Below are 16,041 nucleotides of genomic sequence, written 5' to 3'. Positions count from 1 at the left end.
TCAAGAGGCTGGAAGACTGGGCAACTGATTTTAACATCTTAACTAGAGTCCAATATGGCTTTCGGAAAGGCCTGGGCACATTGGACCAATGTGTAAATCTGGACCTTTTAATCAACAAATATACTGTGGCTAAAAATGGCAACCTCTTTTTATGTTTTGCTGATTTGAGCAGCGCTTTTGATTTGGTTAACCATACCATTCTTTGGGAGGTTTTGCTTGAAGCAGGGGCCCCAAGGGAAATAGTTCATTTTTTGGCTAGACTCTACGAAAAACTCTCCTGTAAGGTCCGCTATGGCACCCTTGGCGAATGTACCCCGTTTTTTAAAGTGTCTCGGGGCATACGCCAGGGATGTGTTTTGGCCCCGCTTTTATTTTCCCTCTTTATTAATGACGTCGACCGTTCCTTGGTTGACATCCCAGCAGATGCCCCCCTGATTGGTGGTAAACCTGTTCCGCTGTTACTTTACGCGGATGACGCTGTTCTTTTATCCCGAACACAGATGGGCCTTCAGCGCCTAATCGATAATTTTATGCAGTTTATTCAAGTTAGGCGGCTTCGTGTGAACAAAACCAAGACGTATGTAATGTCATGCGGTCAGGCAGCTAAGCAGGTAAAGCATACCTTTTTCCTGGATAAGGAAAAGTTGACTCCTGTCAAGTCCTTTTGTTATCTAGGAATTACATACAACAATAGTGGGTTCTGGACCTCGGAATTTGATTCTATCAGACTAAAAATGCTGCGGTCTACTAGCAGTATTTTTCGTTTTGCCTTTAAACTTGGCTCACGAAGCATTTTAGACATGATGAACATATACAATGTATGTTGTGTCTCCTCTGCTCTGTATGGGGCAGGGGTGTGGGGACATAGTGAGGGTATTTCCCTCAGAAGGAGGAAAATAAGTTTTTAAGGAGGTTGTTATGTGTTCCCCCTTCTGCCTCCATCCAGCTGATCCATGAAGAAGTCGGGATCGAGTTCATTTCTGACTTAGCAGCAGTCCGGCCACTTTTATTGTGGCGTTCTATTTGGGCTAAGCCAGAGACTCGATTCACTCAGGATATTATTCTTGATTGTATAGGCTTGGACCACTCTTCACGCATACAGTGGTTGAGATACATCCACCGTTGGTATCTCCTTCTTTTTAATATTGATGTGTTCCGTGAGCCTGAAGAGGTTGTTTCTATCTCAAAAAAAGAAATTAAGACAACGTTCCTAAACTTCCGAAAGGCAGAGCGAGATAAAATCTCTGGCAATCTCGTTACCGTGAAATTTTATAAAGATTTAAATCTAACTTCGGGATTCCAATCCTATCTTGTGTATGTGACTCGTCCCTCTCATCAGTATGTTTTAACACGTGTCAGATTGGGTATTGTTCACCATCTGGTTGCTTTTCCAAACACAAGAACCAGTTCAGATATACCCTGTCCGTGTGACAGTATTTCTCGGCAGAGTAGTTGCCATTTTTTACTTTTCTGTAAATTTTTTCATTTTTTCAGGTTAAAATACCTTAAGCCAATTTTTATTAAATACAATATTCGTACTACAGAAACAGCACTGATATTTTTATCCTCATTAGAGAACGAGGAGATTTGCTTTTTTCTGGCTACTTTTATTTTGAAGTGTACAGCTGCCAGGAAAAGTATTGTACTATAATATTTTTATACTTACCTGTCTGTACCTATGTTATACAGCTGCCAGGAATTGTTTTATGTTGCTATTATTGTTTACATTCCTGTCTGTATATATACGCCTTCAAATTTTATATCAATTTCTGTAATTAAGGTATTATTCATATTTGTTGATGTCCACAGTATATTATGATTATTTAAAATTTTTGATGTACAGCTGCCAGGAAAGGCCTATTGAGTAATCCCTACTGATCTCCTGTTTGTTCATTTATGAATGTCTTGTATTTTATAATAGTATATTGACTTATAGAGACAAGATTACTTATTAATTGTTGCACTCTAACCTTTTGCACATTGTCTTACCATCTTTTCCTATAAGTGTTCATATGGTGTTTTTAAATATTTTAACTATGTACCTCTTTTTGCTTGTAGGATTTGTATGTACAAATCGAATAAAAGCTTTTGAAATTGAAATTGAAGTCTGGGCCCTCAGTTTCCTAACAGCATAAGTTCACCCACTAAAATTGTTAAGACGAATGATCGCAGTTTATCAGACCCTATGAATCCAGAGTTAAAGAGTGGCCTAGCTAGCTGCCAACCAGCAGACACTAGAGCGACCTCAGGAGGGCCTGCACTCCCAAGCGGGAGGCCCTCGTTATAGGCCCTCGCTTGCTGCTGGGGTCTGTAACTTGGGTTTAGGGCCTTCAACAGCCAGTATAGCCCTCGTCAACCGGCTATAGGGTTATTAGAAGGAAGCGGACGAGGGAGAGACATGGTAATGCCACTGTTTGGACACCTAGACGAGGCAGCTTAAGCAAAAGGTCCAGGAGGTATTTCCCTCCGCTTCTGATGGTGTTACCAACTAGAAGATCAGCTAATGAGGCCTTCAGGGTGGACATAACCTACCTTCTGTCCATCTTGAGGACATTACACTCCTCACACCATGGCAAAAGCCACAGGTGATGGCAGCCGCGGTCGGAAGTGGGAGTAAATGCCGGGCGGTGACGTGGGGAGGGGGAGGGGCAGGGTGGGGGTAGTAATCTATGGATTACGGAGGTTTACAGGTAAGTAAACATATAAATAAATAAAACGAATTTCGTTGCGTGCACTGCATCCCAAATGCAATGCAGTGCACGCAACAAAATTCGTTTTATTTATTTATATGTTTACTTACCTGTAAACCTCCGTAATCCATAGATTACTACCCCCTCCCTGCCCCTCCCTCTCCCCACGTCACGGGCCAGCAGCTGCTCCCACTACTGACCCCGGCTGGGTGATGGGATGAAGGAAGTAGAAGGGCTAGGCACCTCCATAGTAGACCACTAGCCTAATTTCAAATCACTTAGCTCATGATAACATTCATTTCCCTCTGAGTACTTCTAGCACGCGGTTTAGAATTACAGATCTGCACAGCACAGTGAACCAAACTTTAGCTCAAAGGGCAGATTTACTGATTATTGGCGCAGTGCCGCACAGCAGCAAAAGGTGCTGATTCAATGGGAACGGCAAAATCAGCACCATATCTACAAAGACATGGAGTCAGAAATGGTGTACTTTTGGATTTCATTTACCAGACACCCTTGCACAATATTGAAAAGGTGCATGCGTTCCCGTCCAACATAGGTTTTATACTGGGCCAAATTTATGACCCCGTTTGCATGGAGGTGCAAGAGCGACTCAAGCCTTAGGTCATATTTCTGATGCCATGCAAAACCACCTTATGTGGCTTTGAGTGGCTCCAAAAATATGGAGTAATGTAAGGCAGCGCAAATGTCTGCACTGCGCTACACTCCCCTGGGTTGAAGTTCCATGGGCGTTGCGTGGGCGTTTTCACACAGCTCCCACAGCTTTTTTTATGCACTCCCAGATATAAAAGCCCTTGTAAATCTTGGAATGTGCCAAAAAGATTCGCCTCCCGTAACAAGGAGAAATATCTTTTCCTCCTTGTTTTTTTCTCTGTCTGTGTGTGCTAACCTTCCCAAAACACTCTTCACCCTGGATGCATATTTGAGATCAAAAGTTCTCTTGTTGACCTTTTCTTTCAGGCTTCTTGGCTCTTCCTTGCTCCTAGTGCTTCGAAGAGGAGGGTGGTATAAGTAATCTATAATCAAACAATAACATCATGGGGGATACTAAGGCAGAAACATTGACACAGCAGCACCGACAATGTCACAGGGTCAAAGCAGTCACTGGCACACTGCCACAGGAGCACCACCAGTGACATGGGGTCTGACATAGGTGCAGCAACGAAGGGTAAGTGGTACTCGGTGACTTACGAGGACTTTGGCAACGGAACACTAACACCAGTGGCCAGCTGTACATAAAAGTCAGTTTGCGATTTCCTAATTGCGAATGTTTGCAATTCACAATTTTGAAATTGCAAGCACCTATGTACAATTGTGTCTTCAACACATTTTGCGATTCCCAGTGGGTTGCAAATAGATGTACCTCATTAATATCCATGAGGTAGGCCTCTCTTTGCAGCTCATTGGGAATGCCCTGCATTCATAGAGATGATGGCCTGCTGGGGTCAGCAGACCACCATGTCTTTGATTGCTTTTTAAATAAAGCAATTTTCTTTTTGTAATGCAACCCGGTTTCCTAAACGGAAAACGGAATTCATTTTAAAAATAAAAATGAAAAGCTACCTTTTCATTTTTTAAGAGTAGGCAGTGGTCCGTGGGACCACTGCCTGCTCTTCAAAAATATTGACACCCACATTTATAAAGGAGTACCTTGGGGACCCCTTCCCATAGGTGAATGGGTTACCACCTACTTGAAGTTGGTGGTACTGCGAGTGTTTTGTGACCACATTCCCAGTCGCAAAACATTCCTTCATACCAGTGCGACTCGCTATTAGGAAGGGGCACCCTTAACACACCCCCTTCCTAATAGTGACTCGCAAACCCTTTTTGGGATTCGGTAATCGCAAATAGGGTTTGGTACATCAGAAAATGCTTTTTTCTGGTCGCAAATGGCCTGTTTGCAAGCAGAAAAAAGCTTTGAACATCTGGCCCTCGGAAACTGGCACAGTCAAATTGACACCAGAACTGGGGACAATGAAATAGGAGCCGCAATACTGAAGTTGGAACAGTGATACTGAAACACCGACACGGTGCGCAAACACTAACACTGGGACACTCGCGTGGCGCAGTTTCACTGGGACAAGATTCCTGGTACACAAGGTTACTAATGATGCTGCGTTAATGACACGGGGACACAATACCAAGCTAATGACACAATATAGAAACACTCAAACAGGTACTCTGACGGGTAGGACGCAGCACTAGTGTACTGATATGGGGATATTGGCAGGTAGCGCCGTCACAAGGGTAGGGCCACGGAGACACTGACGCTGAACTAATGACACTGGGACATACACACACGAGCACTAGCACAGTGGCTCTAATACTAACACGAGGAAGGTAACACACAGGGGCACTAACTTGACTTGGGCACCGCGACACTGGAACGCTGACAGAGGGCACACACATTGACGCTGGGACAGTAGCTTGGGGAAGAGACCAATACAGGCAACTAAGGTACTCATACTAACATACTGATGCTCGGCACAGCACCAGGACGGTGACACAACACAGCGATACTTGAATCCGAATCAGCAATACTAATATCTCGACTTGACTCCACCTAATGCCTCTTTCTCCCATCACCTTACGCTACAGGTCTCGTTTTCTTACTCTTGTTGTTTCTTTTTCTTTCCTGCTTCCCACCCTTGTCACTGTTTTCCTATCTTTACTTTTTACCTTACTCCCATACCTGCCTTTAATTTTTTTGGTTAGTGCCAGTGAGCATTGGATGTTGTCCATGCCAGGAATAAATTGAGAGGATAAAAAAAATCTAACCTAGTGTGTTATCTCTCTTCCTCTGCCCCCTCTCTCTCCTCCTTCCTTTTTTCGCTCTCTCCTACACCGTCCTTCTCTATCTTGCTTTATCCTTTCTCTCTCTGTCAGTCCCCTTCCTTTTCTCTCTCATTGTCTCTCCCTTCCTCTTTCTTCTCATTATATTATCACTGATTTTGCTTTTTGTGGTCATACGAGTTTTATCCTCAAGAGATAATAACATACACGAGCAAGAGTATAAGCATTTCAACATGTTTTTTTTACTTTCATGAACTCTTGATTTTGTTAATCTGTTTTTCAAACCATGGATAATACCACGCAGGCTTTTTTCCACTATCAACCAAAATTCCAGTCTTGATGATAACATTTCCGAATTACCACTTCCAGGTGGAAAGGAACTACCAGTTTGACTTCAGTGAGTTACATGCTCTGATATTAATGTTTGTGTTGTTCTGCAGGGGGCTGACGGTATCCGGGGTCTGAAAGGTACCAAAGGTGAAAAGGTGAGAATAATTCAGTTGTAATTATGTATTTGTTTTAGAAATGGTGCTACTAAGCGAGAGAGAATGTCGCTATTCACAACTTGGGCAAGGAAGGGCTGGTGTACAGAATGGCAGATGTGCCACAGGCCCATACCCAACAATTAAGAGTCGGCCTACCACCAGCACTTTAACTGGAAATGATAAAGTGCTGGTACTCACTGGCCACAGTAGCTGTTTTCTGCTGAGAAGTGTCGGTCTTCTCTCGTCAAATGGATTGCATCTGTGCTGAGAGGTGCAGGTACTCTCCCTTTTAAATTAATGAATGCAGGTACTCAGTACCAGGCAGTCCCTACCCATTTAAAGCACTGCCTATCACGGTGTCTTAAAGGGGTCCGCAAGTGAAGAGAAAGGAACAGTTCTTTTACCCACTCCCACATCACTAACAATGACCATTCTAGAATGTCCCTCCCTTTAATATCCCCTGGTTCTGCGCTAATGCCATCTCTCTCCAGTGCCACAACAATCTAAACCACGGAGGGAATTATTTACAAGTCCCTTGCTCCGCTGGTGCATAATTGTTTTTGATGTACCGCGGTGCATCAGCAGGCCCATATCTACGAGGCCGCGCACAGCCACTTCCTGTGGCTTTTCATGGCCTTGTAGATATAAGGCAAAGCAGCACAAGTCGCTAAATTGTCTTAATCTGCGTCAAAGAGGCTTTCCATGGGCGTTGCGGGGGGTGTTCCCATGCAACTCCCACGGATTTTGATGTATTCCCAGATATATAAGGACTTGTAAACGGGAATGTGTCAAAAGCTTTCGCCTCCCAGGGGAGACATAATGAGGAGAAATAACTTTATTTCTCCTTGTTTTTCCCTCTTTCTTTGTGTGTTGCATTCTGCAGCGAAAATAGAAGCAGGAAAATGAATCCATTGATTGAGGAAGATGTCTCTTCCTGCACAAAAGCAATCATTCCAATAATGCAGACACCTTTGCACCATGGTGCAGGGGTGCCTGCGTTGGCGTAAGGCAGCCACTTGTGCACCAGCGCAGTGGATGATGAAAGGAATGCTCTGTATCTCATAGTTATGTACATTCCTTTTGATACAGGGCGGCGCAGCAAAGGGACTTGTTGCTCTGCCCTGTGTCAAAAACTAGAAAATAGGCCCCTTAATATTTAAAAGATTGCAAAAATCATATCAACATTATGCAATTTTATTTTATTCCTCTGGGGAAATATATTTGCACCGGATCGACCTCACACAGAGCTGGTTCATGCACGACCTTGTGTTGGTGGACTCCAGGCGATGTGCACTCGCTATGTCTGCACACGCATGAAATCCGAGGTGTTTCATTATCAAGGCCATGTGGCTGCTGTGAAGATGTCCGGTAGCGTGCTGTGTGTGAACACGTAAAGCTGTTTGAGCTTGATTTGGCTGTAAAGAAATTGATGTCGAACCCAACAGTGAGTGAGATAACAAAACATGCCTGATAAAACCCTCAATGATTGGGCTTCAGGGCAGTACTTAATTTGAAAATAAATAAGTGCTCGTCGGAGGTCAGTGCAGCGTGCACCACATATTGCTGTTGCCAGCGCTACCAATGACAGTACCAGCACAACTACTAACCCTCACACTCCTACAAGTGTGACAATTTGCACTATTTCAGGGCTCCAAAGCTATAAGAACGGCTTGAGCAGCAGGTAATAGTCATTTTTTATTTATATTAAATTACTAATTGCCTGTTGTTGTGGTCATCTCTAAATTATCAAGACAGCACCACCTTGTGGCAGACCGTCATGAGCACTGGTGTTGGCAATTAAGTGCCGGTGCTAAGCACCGGAAACTACTGGCTCACATTAAGCACTGCTTCAGGGAAACATTAGGACAGGGGTGCTGTTTCCGAAGCATGAACATCATGTTTTTGTGTGTTTATTCTCTTTTTATGTGCTTGTGGAAACAGTGACGAGTGAAAGGAATGACAATTGACATAATAACCTGTCTGGCTTTGAAATCATCTTTTACAATAGACAATAAAATGGATTCAGGGTGCGCTACGAAATTCGTTTTATTAATTAAATTGTTTACTTACCTTCAATTATCCTTACTCCAGTTTTTAGCACCCCCCACCCTGCCCCTCCCCCGCCCCGCCTCTCCACCCCACCGAAACTCCCTCCACGGGCCGTGGCTGTAAATGAGCCCCTCAGTGTGTATTGTGTCGGGGATTGCATGTTACCTTGTCTTTACATAGCGAACAACCTATTTATTGTCATGGTGCATCTTCTATGTGATTATACTGTGTTACTTGAATTTGACTCTTTCGGTTAAATACCTTTTTTTAAAACAAATATACATGAAGAAAACACCATGTCATTAAGCATATATGCAGATGCACAGAGTCTAATATGCTATTTTTTAACTTTGTGCCCATCCCGCTCTCAGCAATGAGAATAGATTGCATAATACACTCTAATCGTCTGCATATGTACTGTAAGTGTATGATTTAATCGATTGTTTAGTTTCTCAAGAAATGTTCAATATACCCACAAGTTTGTAATAGCGCACACAGCATGCACAGAGTTACCTTGAATGCACTTTAAACCTGGAAAAACTTGAGAAAAAAGATAGCTGCATTTATTGAAGGAGCTTTAGCATCAGTTTTCTGCTGATGGTAATGGACACATATTTCCTATACTGGATTGTGGTATTACCACACATTATTTTAGCTGTAAACATTTTTTAAATGTGTGGTAAGGCTCTTAGAGGACATTTAGTCAAGTTCTGAAAACTTCCAACTACATCTAAACGAGGGCCAGCGTGTTGCTCGGTACTTCATAGTCTTTGAAGACACTCACGGATCCGACTCTCTTGAGAGCGTTCCCTCTACTAGTTCTGCACCCATAGGGTGAAGGCTGCATCCCTGGTTTGACACAAATTTTTCTAGTTTTCCCCTCCTTCCCCTGAGCTAACTCTCTATTAACCCCTTCCATGCTGATGACGGAACGGTTCCGTCATCAGCATCGGTTGAGCTGTGCTGATGACGGAACCGTTCCGTCATGACTCCGCCCGCGCAAGGCGGAGTCAGCACAGGCGGGGAATACGCCCCGCACGCAAGGGGTTAAAGGAACCATCTGCTGTTTGATGTCACAAATGCACCTAAAAGCCCCAGCTGATATATTCAAACAAATGAACATTCTAGAATGCCTATTGTTGGTGATTGTTAGAGATACCGCAAGGGTAAAGAGAATTGTTTATTTTTCTCTGCATTGGATGGCACCTTTACGTTGGCCGTGTGAGCGGTACAGTCTTCTTTGTGGGCTCGCACTCATCTCCACATTAGAAGAACAAGCCATACTAAGAATAGTCCTCTCAGAGAGCACAAAGCACACATGGGTTTCCAAGGCAACAGACTTGCCCTGGTTTTGTGATGCTTTCAGATGTGTTCCACACTGTTACATTGCCTGCCTTCCCCAGTGCAACTCCACTGGTGCTGCTTCCACCGGCCAGGCGTGTGACAGCCCACAGAGATGTTGCGCTCTGCCAAAATTGCTTTTCGACTGCGCCAACTGATTTGCATATCTTTTTTTTCTCTCTTCACAGGGTGAGGATGGCTTCCCAGGATTTAAAGGTGACATGGGCCTGAAAGGAGACAGAGTAAGCATTGTGATGTTGCATGAACATGGGATGAAAATCACATTGTGAAGAAAAGTGTTGCACACTACGAGCGGGCTCTGAAATGCAGCTCCTTGCCTTTTGTATATAACTCTACATTTACCCTGTTTCAAAGTTCTCTCGGTATTCGATAACTATGGACGTTTGTCCAGAATCACAGAGTAAAATGAAAAAATAAAAGAGAAAATATTGGGGCATATTATCAAGGGGGTTTATCTCTGCTTTTTGGCTTTAAAAGCCAAAAAAGCGGAGATAAAATGATCTCCCTATTACCTAGCTGTCGCTAACACCAGTTAGTGACAGCTAGTAGGAGATAGCGACCATCTTGGGCCCCGCTTTGCATGTCCGTGATATTTATCACTAATGACATGCAAAGTGGGCGTGTCAAGATGTTAGCGACTGGAAACAGTCGCTAACATCGCTATCTCCTATTACCAACTTTTGGAGATATTTGCGCTAAGCGCGAATATCTCCAAAAGCTAACACCTGCCCCTAAGCAGTTCTTAGCCATGTTATCCAATGGGAGGTGGATAACATGGCTAAGAGCATTAGCTCGGTAATGCATGAAAATCGCTGACTTTTCAGCGATATTCATGCATTTCGGCCGATTTTTATCGCTTAGGAGATAAACCTTGATAATAGCAAGGTTCCTAAGCGATAAAAATCGCTGCAGCTCGGCGATAAAAATATCGCCGCTAAACCAACATAGCGATAATTATCGCTAGTTGTTGGTAATATGCCCCATTATTCTCCCGGAGTTTCACAGTAATGCCCACAAGTAATGCAGTGAAAGTAACTTGCATCCGACCACACAACGAGTTCTACAGCTAGCGGACATTTGTTTATTGTGCCCTTGAACAAACAATCGCTTAAAAAAAGCAATGGGACTTAGGTGGTTTGCCTATGCTCACACAAAAAGGTAATAAAAAGATAAATAAAGTAAGCTTGGTTATCCAAGGTGAGAAAGAAAGCGAAAATAGGTAACAGGACGAATTTTATTTGCCCAAAAGTCAACAGGTAAAGTGAACTACTTTATTTTGCCAAGAACAACAATAACATGTACAAGTAAGGGACCAAAGGCAATTTGCCCAATAGTAAGGTTAATCTGAGAAACTGGAGTCAAAACTCGAGTGGCCTGTGTCAACAATGGGCAGCTTAGTACTAGACTGTATGCCCTATAGCTTCAGGGTCCACGTTGGCTGATACTTTAATGGAGTATTGTCTATTGTCTGAGTTCAGAATGAAGCCTCACCCTACACCGGCTATTATTAGAATCAAATGTTTTTGCTGAATTATTTTCTTTGCTACTAACATAAAAAAAGGGGGACTACAAAACATGACTTTTTAACAGAATGGAAGTTAGCAATCACTTGAGATTGACCCTTCCGAATCAAGCAGTTATTTCTGCGACCAGATGATTAATAGATTAGAAAATACGGTTGATTATGTAATATATACAACAAACTCAATAGTCTGAAATACAGACTTTACCACTATCTAACTCAAAGGCACTCATTTTTTAGTCTGGCTTGACAGCACAGCTGTCGCGAGACCTTATGTGATCAACTTGAAAAAGAGCTTTCAGGAGGCCTACAGAGAGGCCTTTGCTTTACACACATGTTCACGGACAGGAGGACATCTTTTAATTGGGCAGAAGGTGTGAGCTCTAAAGGTAAAACAGTTTCCCCATCATGAAGATGTTATTTTTTTTTAGTCCAGTTATCCGATCCAACAGCAGTATGGCTGCCTAGAGAATACTCTCTAACATTCATAAAGTCTCAGTATTTGGGGCACACATGTGACACTGTAATGCTGTCAAAGATTCTTACATAAGTAGATTGTTGAGTGTATTTGTTTTTCTGTGACAGCAGCACAGATCCCCTTCCTTTTCTATCATATACTTTAGACTTCAGAGTGCAATTGCTCATTTGAAAGCAGTATAGGGCGGCCAGGGCTACGCTAATCTACATGCATTTTAAAGTCTGCCTTGACTGCGCAACTGTCCCTGAACCTTATGCGATCAACACAAAACAGCAAGCCAATCATCAAAGCTTTGGCCTTTATCAGTTTATTGTGGAATGTTTCTATGAAGGGCAGTGGGTCTGATGTATTTATTATGAAAATCATATGTAAAAGTCAATAGACATTTCACAGTGAATTTTTATTACTCTGTATTAAAGTTTGTAAATAGGTGTTTTCTTACATGGAACCTCACAGATTACCATAGCAGGCATGAATGTTGGTGTTGGTGCCCAACCACAGAGACCATGGGATATAAGATATGCACTACAATAATCCTTATCCGTCTTTGTTATAATAGATAGTATTTTGCGTTGCTCCATGTAATGTTATGACTACATGCCTGATGGTTGCCTTGTGGGAAAGCATAAGCTCAGTACAGCAGTCCAGAGTTGATTCTGGAGACTAGTAAATTTTAACAGCTATAGTCTTGATTGGTTCACTAGGAAAAGGTATTTCAGATGCCATAGGTTGGATCTGTATATTATTCTCTGGATCCCTGCGAGATCCCCACCTCCGAGACAAAATTCACGAAAAGGAGAGAAGGTGTCATGCAGACACCTTCCCCTTTGCGAATCAGTTAACACCTCAATCGAGGTATCAGTAACTGATCAACGGTCGGCAACCTAAATGGTGGTCATAAACCATTGATACATACGATTGAAACTCATGATTCACAGGGGGACACTTCTTTCATGCTCTCTTATAATTGCAATTTGAAATGGATTAAAAAACCCATTTTGTGAATCTAAAAGTCTTTTCCAACATGCAATATGGCTTTATTACATATGGAGCCCTTTTGCAGTTGCAAACTTTTGAGTTAGTGACTTGAAGTGTTTATGGCCACAAAAGGGCTTTGTACCCTGGCCCAAAAATATTAAATGAGGAATCGATCAGTCCATCACTCTTCATTTTCTGAAAGCAGTTTATCACTTTGTGGCCATTTCATATCTAGCAGCAGAATGTATTCTTCTAAAAGACATCTTATTTAATCAACCAACATTTTAGAAATGTGCAGAATTGAGATCCAAGGGGCTTTAGAATTGAATAGTAATTTTTGATTGGGAATACTTAACCTTCTCTTATTGGTTTGCAGGGCGAGGTTGGTCCCTTCGGTCCAAGGGGAGAGGATGGCCCTGAAGGCCCAAAAGGTCGCGGTGGTCCCTCGGGAGATTCAGGTCCACTCGGTCCAGCTGGAGAGAAGGTAAGGTGCCACGCTACGTGCTTGAAAGACTTCTACTGCTTTGTCCTTCTTTATATGCACAATTAAAAGAAATGACTGCCAATGAGTTACAGAATTACATCTTTTTTTTTTTGATCCTTGTCCCCCAATGATGATACAGGCCTTAGTTGATACAGTCAACCCCATCATAAATAACATCATAAACTCATCTCTGTCTTCTGCTGAGGTCCCATCGGAATGGAAACTGGCGGCAGTAAAACCACTGCAAAAAAAAAACCTCTCCCAGACCCCTCAACACTTTCCAACCTCCGCCCAATCTCCCTGCTCCCGCTGCTTTTTAAAATGACTGAAACTGTGGCGACCAAACAGCTGACTAAGTTCCTAGAGGATGAGCATATCCTGCACCCTAATCAATCAGGGTTTAGGGCCTCACACTCCACCGAGTCTGCCCTCATATACACCGTGGAGACACTGAAGACCGCCATGGATCAAGGGAAGAAGGCAGTCCTTGTCTTACTTGATCTATCGGCGGCCTTCGATACGGTGTCCCACGCAATACTGATCAGCCGTCTGGTAGCGGCGGGTATAGCGGGCACTGTGTTGAACTGGTTGAAGAACTTTCTTGACCATCGTAGACAGGTCACAGTGTTGGGAGAACACTGCTCTGAGGAGAAAGTCACACAAACTGGGGTACCGCAGGGCTCTAGTTTGAGCCCGGTACTGTTCAACTTATATATGACCCCCTTGATTGAGCTGATTTCGTCCTTTAACATCTGTACCATATCATACGCTGACGATACTCAGCTCATTCTAGTACTAGATAGGGAAAATGGAAAGGCAGAGGAAAATCTAAAACACTGCCTCACCGCAACCTTTACCTGGATGCGTGAGAACCATCTTAAATGTAATACCGGGAAGACCGAAATTATACCCTTCGGCCCCCAAAACCCCTTTTCCCCTAGCCTATGGTGGCCTTCAGATGCGGAATCCCCTCCGGATACCATCGCTACGGCCCGAAATCTAGGGATTAAGTTTGATAGTGCCCTATCTTTTAAACAGCAGGCGGGGGCAGTGGCAGGGTCTTGCTTTAACATCATCAGAGGACTCAGAAAGTTTTTTGATTTTCTTCCTCTGACAGCCAGGAAGACGGTGACAGTAGCACTCGTAACTTCTCGCTTGGACTACTGCAACAGCTTATATGCAGGACTCAATCGCTCTGTCCTGCATAAGTTGCAGATGGTCCAAAATGCTGCTGCCCGCCTGGTGTTAAAATGGCCGAGGAGATCATCTGCCTCGGCTGCTCTCAAGGCCCTACACTGGCTGCCCATGCACAAGCACATACTGTTCAAGATCTTGGTGATTACCTTCAGAGCTTTCCACCAAAAAGGACCCAAATACCTTCTCCCTTGGTTCAAACGGTATGTACCAACACGCTCCCTCAGATCGGCAAGTCTGAATCTGTTACAGATTCCTAAATTCAGACTCGCAACAAGAGGAGGAAAATCCCTCGCAACACTGGGCGCAAAAGCCTGGAATAAACTTCCAACCAATCTGCGCCTGATCTCTGCGGAGAACAATTTCCGTAAGGCTCTGAAAACCTGGATTTTCAACCTGTCAGACACGGTCTGTATGACTCTGGTTTAAACACAGTTGTGTTTCAGTATAGAAGAGACAGATGTGCGAATTTGACTGCTTGCCGGCCTTCCATCTTAGGTTACGGGCTTAAAGCGCCAGGATGCTCCCTGGAGTGACAGCCGCGCTATATAAGTGCATACTTACATTACATTACATTACATTACATTACACAAAGAGATGCATTACAAAAGAGTTACAGAGTTAAAGCTTACATAAAATAACGCATCACAAACTATTTACAGAAATACAGCTTACACAAAATATCTAATTACAAATGACTACAGATCAACAGCTCAGAATAATAATCTCAAATAGCCACAAAAAAACATCTCATGCAAAAAAGCTACTCAAAGAACAATTTACTCAAAATATCTACTCCTCGAAGTAGAAGTTAGTGAAATAAGTGAATTGTTATTTGTTTTTGATTGGGAAGAAACTCTTAGTTCTCTTGATGCACTTTTCGTAATTCACCATAGATTCTCCACCTTTTTCTGTGTTTACCCACATTCAATTAACTGTTTTGTGGGTGTTCAGTTCAACCCAAGTTAGTTTGTGAACCCAATAATTGCACCTGTTTTTCAAAGACATCCTCCAGTGGGTGGTGCTACCAAGAGTACTCAAACTCTTCTATCTACCGGCTCTAGGTGCAATGAAGATCAAAAAATTTGGATGAATTCAGCTTCACGTAATCTGTCTTAAGTCTGTCTTAAGTCTGTCTTAAGTTTGTCTTAAGACAAACTTAAGACAAAATCCTAACTTCTGTGAATACCAAAAGTAGTAAGTTTAGGATTTTGTCTTAAGTTAGTTCTGTGAATCAGCCCCAATATGTCAATGGAAAATTGAAGTATCAACTTTCTGTGCCGCTATGTCAATGTTTAGTGTTAAGTCTATTATCTCTCCATCACTTCGTTCAGGAGCACAGAATCACCTGTGACCTGCAGGTCTATGTCTGCTCCCGACTCAGAGAGAGCCCTTTGTCTCTAGCTCAGTGGATCTTTCTGTCTGGAAATGCAATAAAAGCCCACACTTCTGTTCCTTCTCATCAGCCCTTCAGAACTCTCCCAAGCCAGGTCCTTCCAAGCTGCCCATCCGATTGGCCTGATAAGGCTACAATCCCTGAAGGGAACTCCGACCCAGTGGATACTTTTCTGCTCTCTTCTTCCACTATGTACTTGAGATGAGTTGCATTCAGAGCTGAGAGGTTTGATTTTGCCTTGATGTCCCGCTGAGCTCTCACCAGCCCTTTGCACTGTGCTGTTCTCAAACACACTGCTTGTCTAAGGGACAGTTTCTGCACGAAAGAGATGAATAAGACTTATTTTCCCCTAGAAAATATGTAATAAACCTAGTAAGATTAGTGCTATGACATTAATATCTCGAAATGAGTCTGTGACATGGGTCAAACTAGGGTCAGTTTCAGACTGCCTCCTACCTTGCATAGAACTCACTATTTGCAATGTTAGATTGATTTTTCCATTCCACTGATGTAATGCACTCTCTAATAACGTTCTTGCCCACTTAGGGCTTCTAGGCGCTCGGCCTAACTTTTAAGCCTTCCAATTCCA

The 16,041-nt window shown here is 43.0% G+C and overlaps 1 protein-coding gene across 2 annotated transcripts in view; it reads left to right on the top strand.

Moving 5' to 3' along the window:
• Nucleotides 1-16,041, top strand: part of COL5A1 (collagen type V alpha 1 chain) — a 473,296-nt gene that overhangs the window by 359,110 nt on the left and 98,145 nt on the right. For both annotated transcript variants that reach the window (XM_086921052.1, XM_086921051.1), the window contains exons 28-30: nt 5,945-5,989; nt 9,568-9,621; nt 12,755-12,862. In XM_086921052.1, coding sequence (XP_086777178.1) covers nt 5,945-5,989; nt 9,568-9,621; nt 12,755-12,862 — 207 coding nt within the window. The remainder of the gene's footprint in view (nt 1-5,944; nt 5,990-9,567; nt 9,622-12,754; nt 12,863-16,041) is intronic.

This window comes from Lissotriton vulgaris, chromosome 5 (genome assembly GCF_964263255.1).
Source record: "Lissotriton vulgaris chromosome 5, aLisVul1.2, whole genome shotgun sequence".
NCBI lineage: Eukaryota > Metazoa > Chordata > Amphibia > Caudata > Salamandridae > Lissotriton > Lissotriton vulgaris.
Note: the sequence above shows the minus strand (reverse complement) of the source record. Positions and strands in the feature narration are given on the sequence as shown.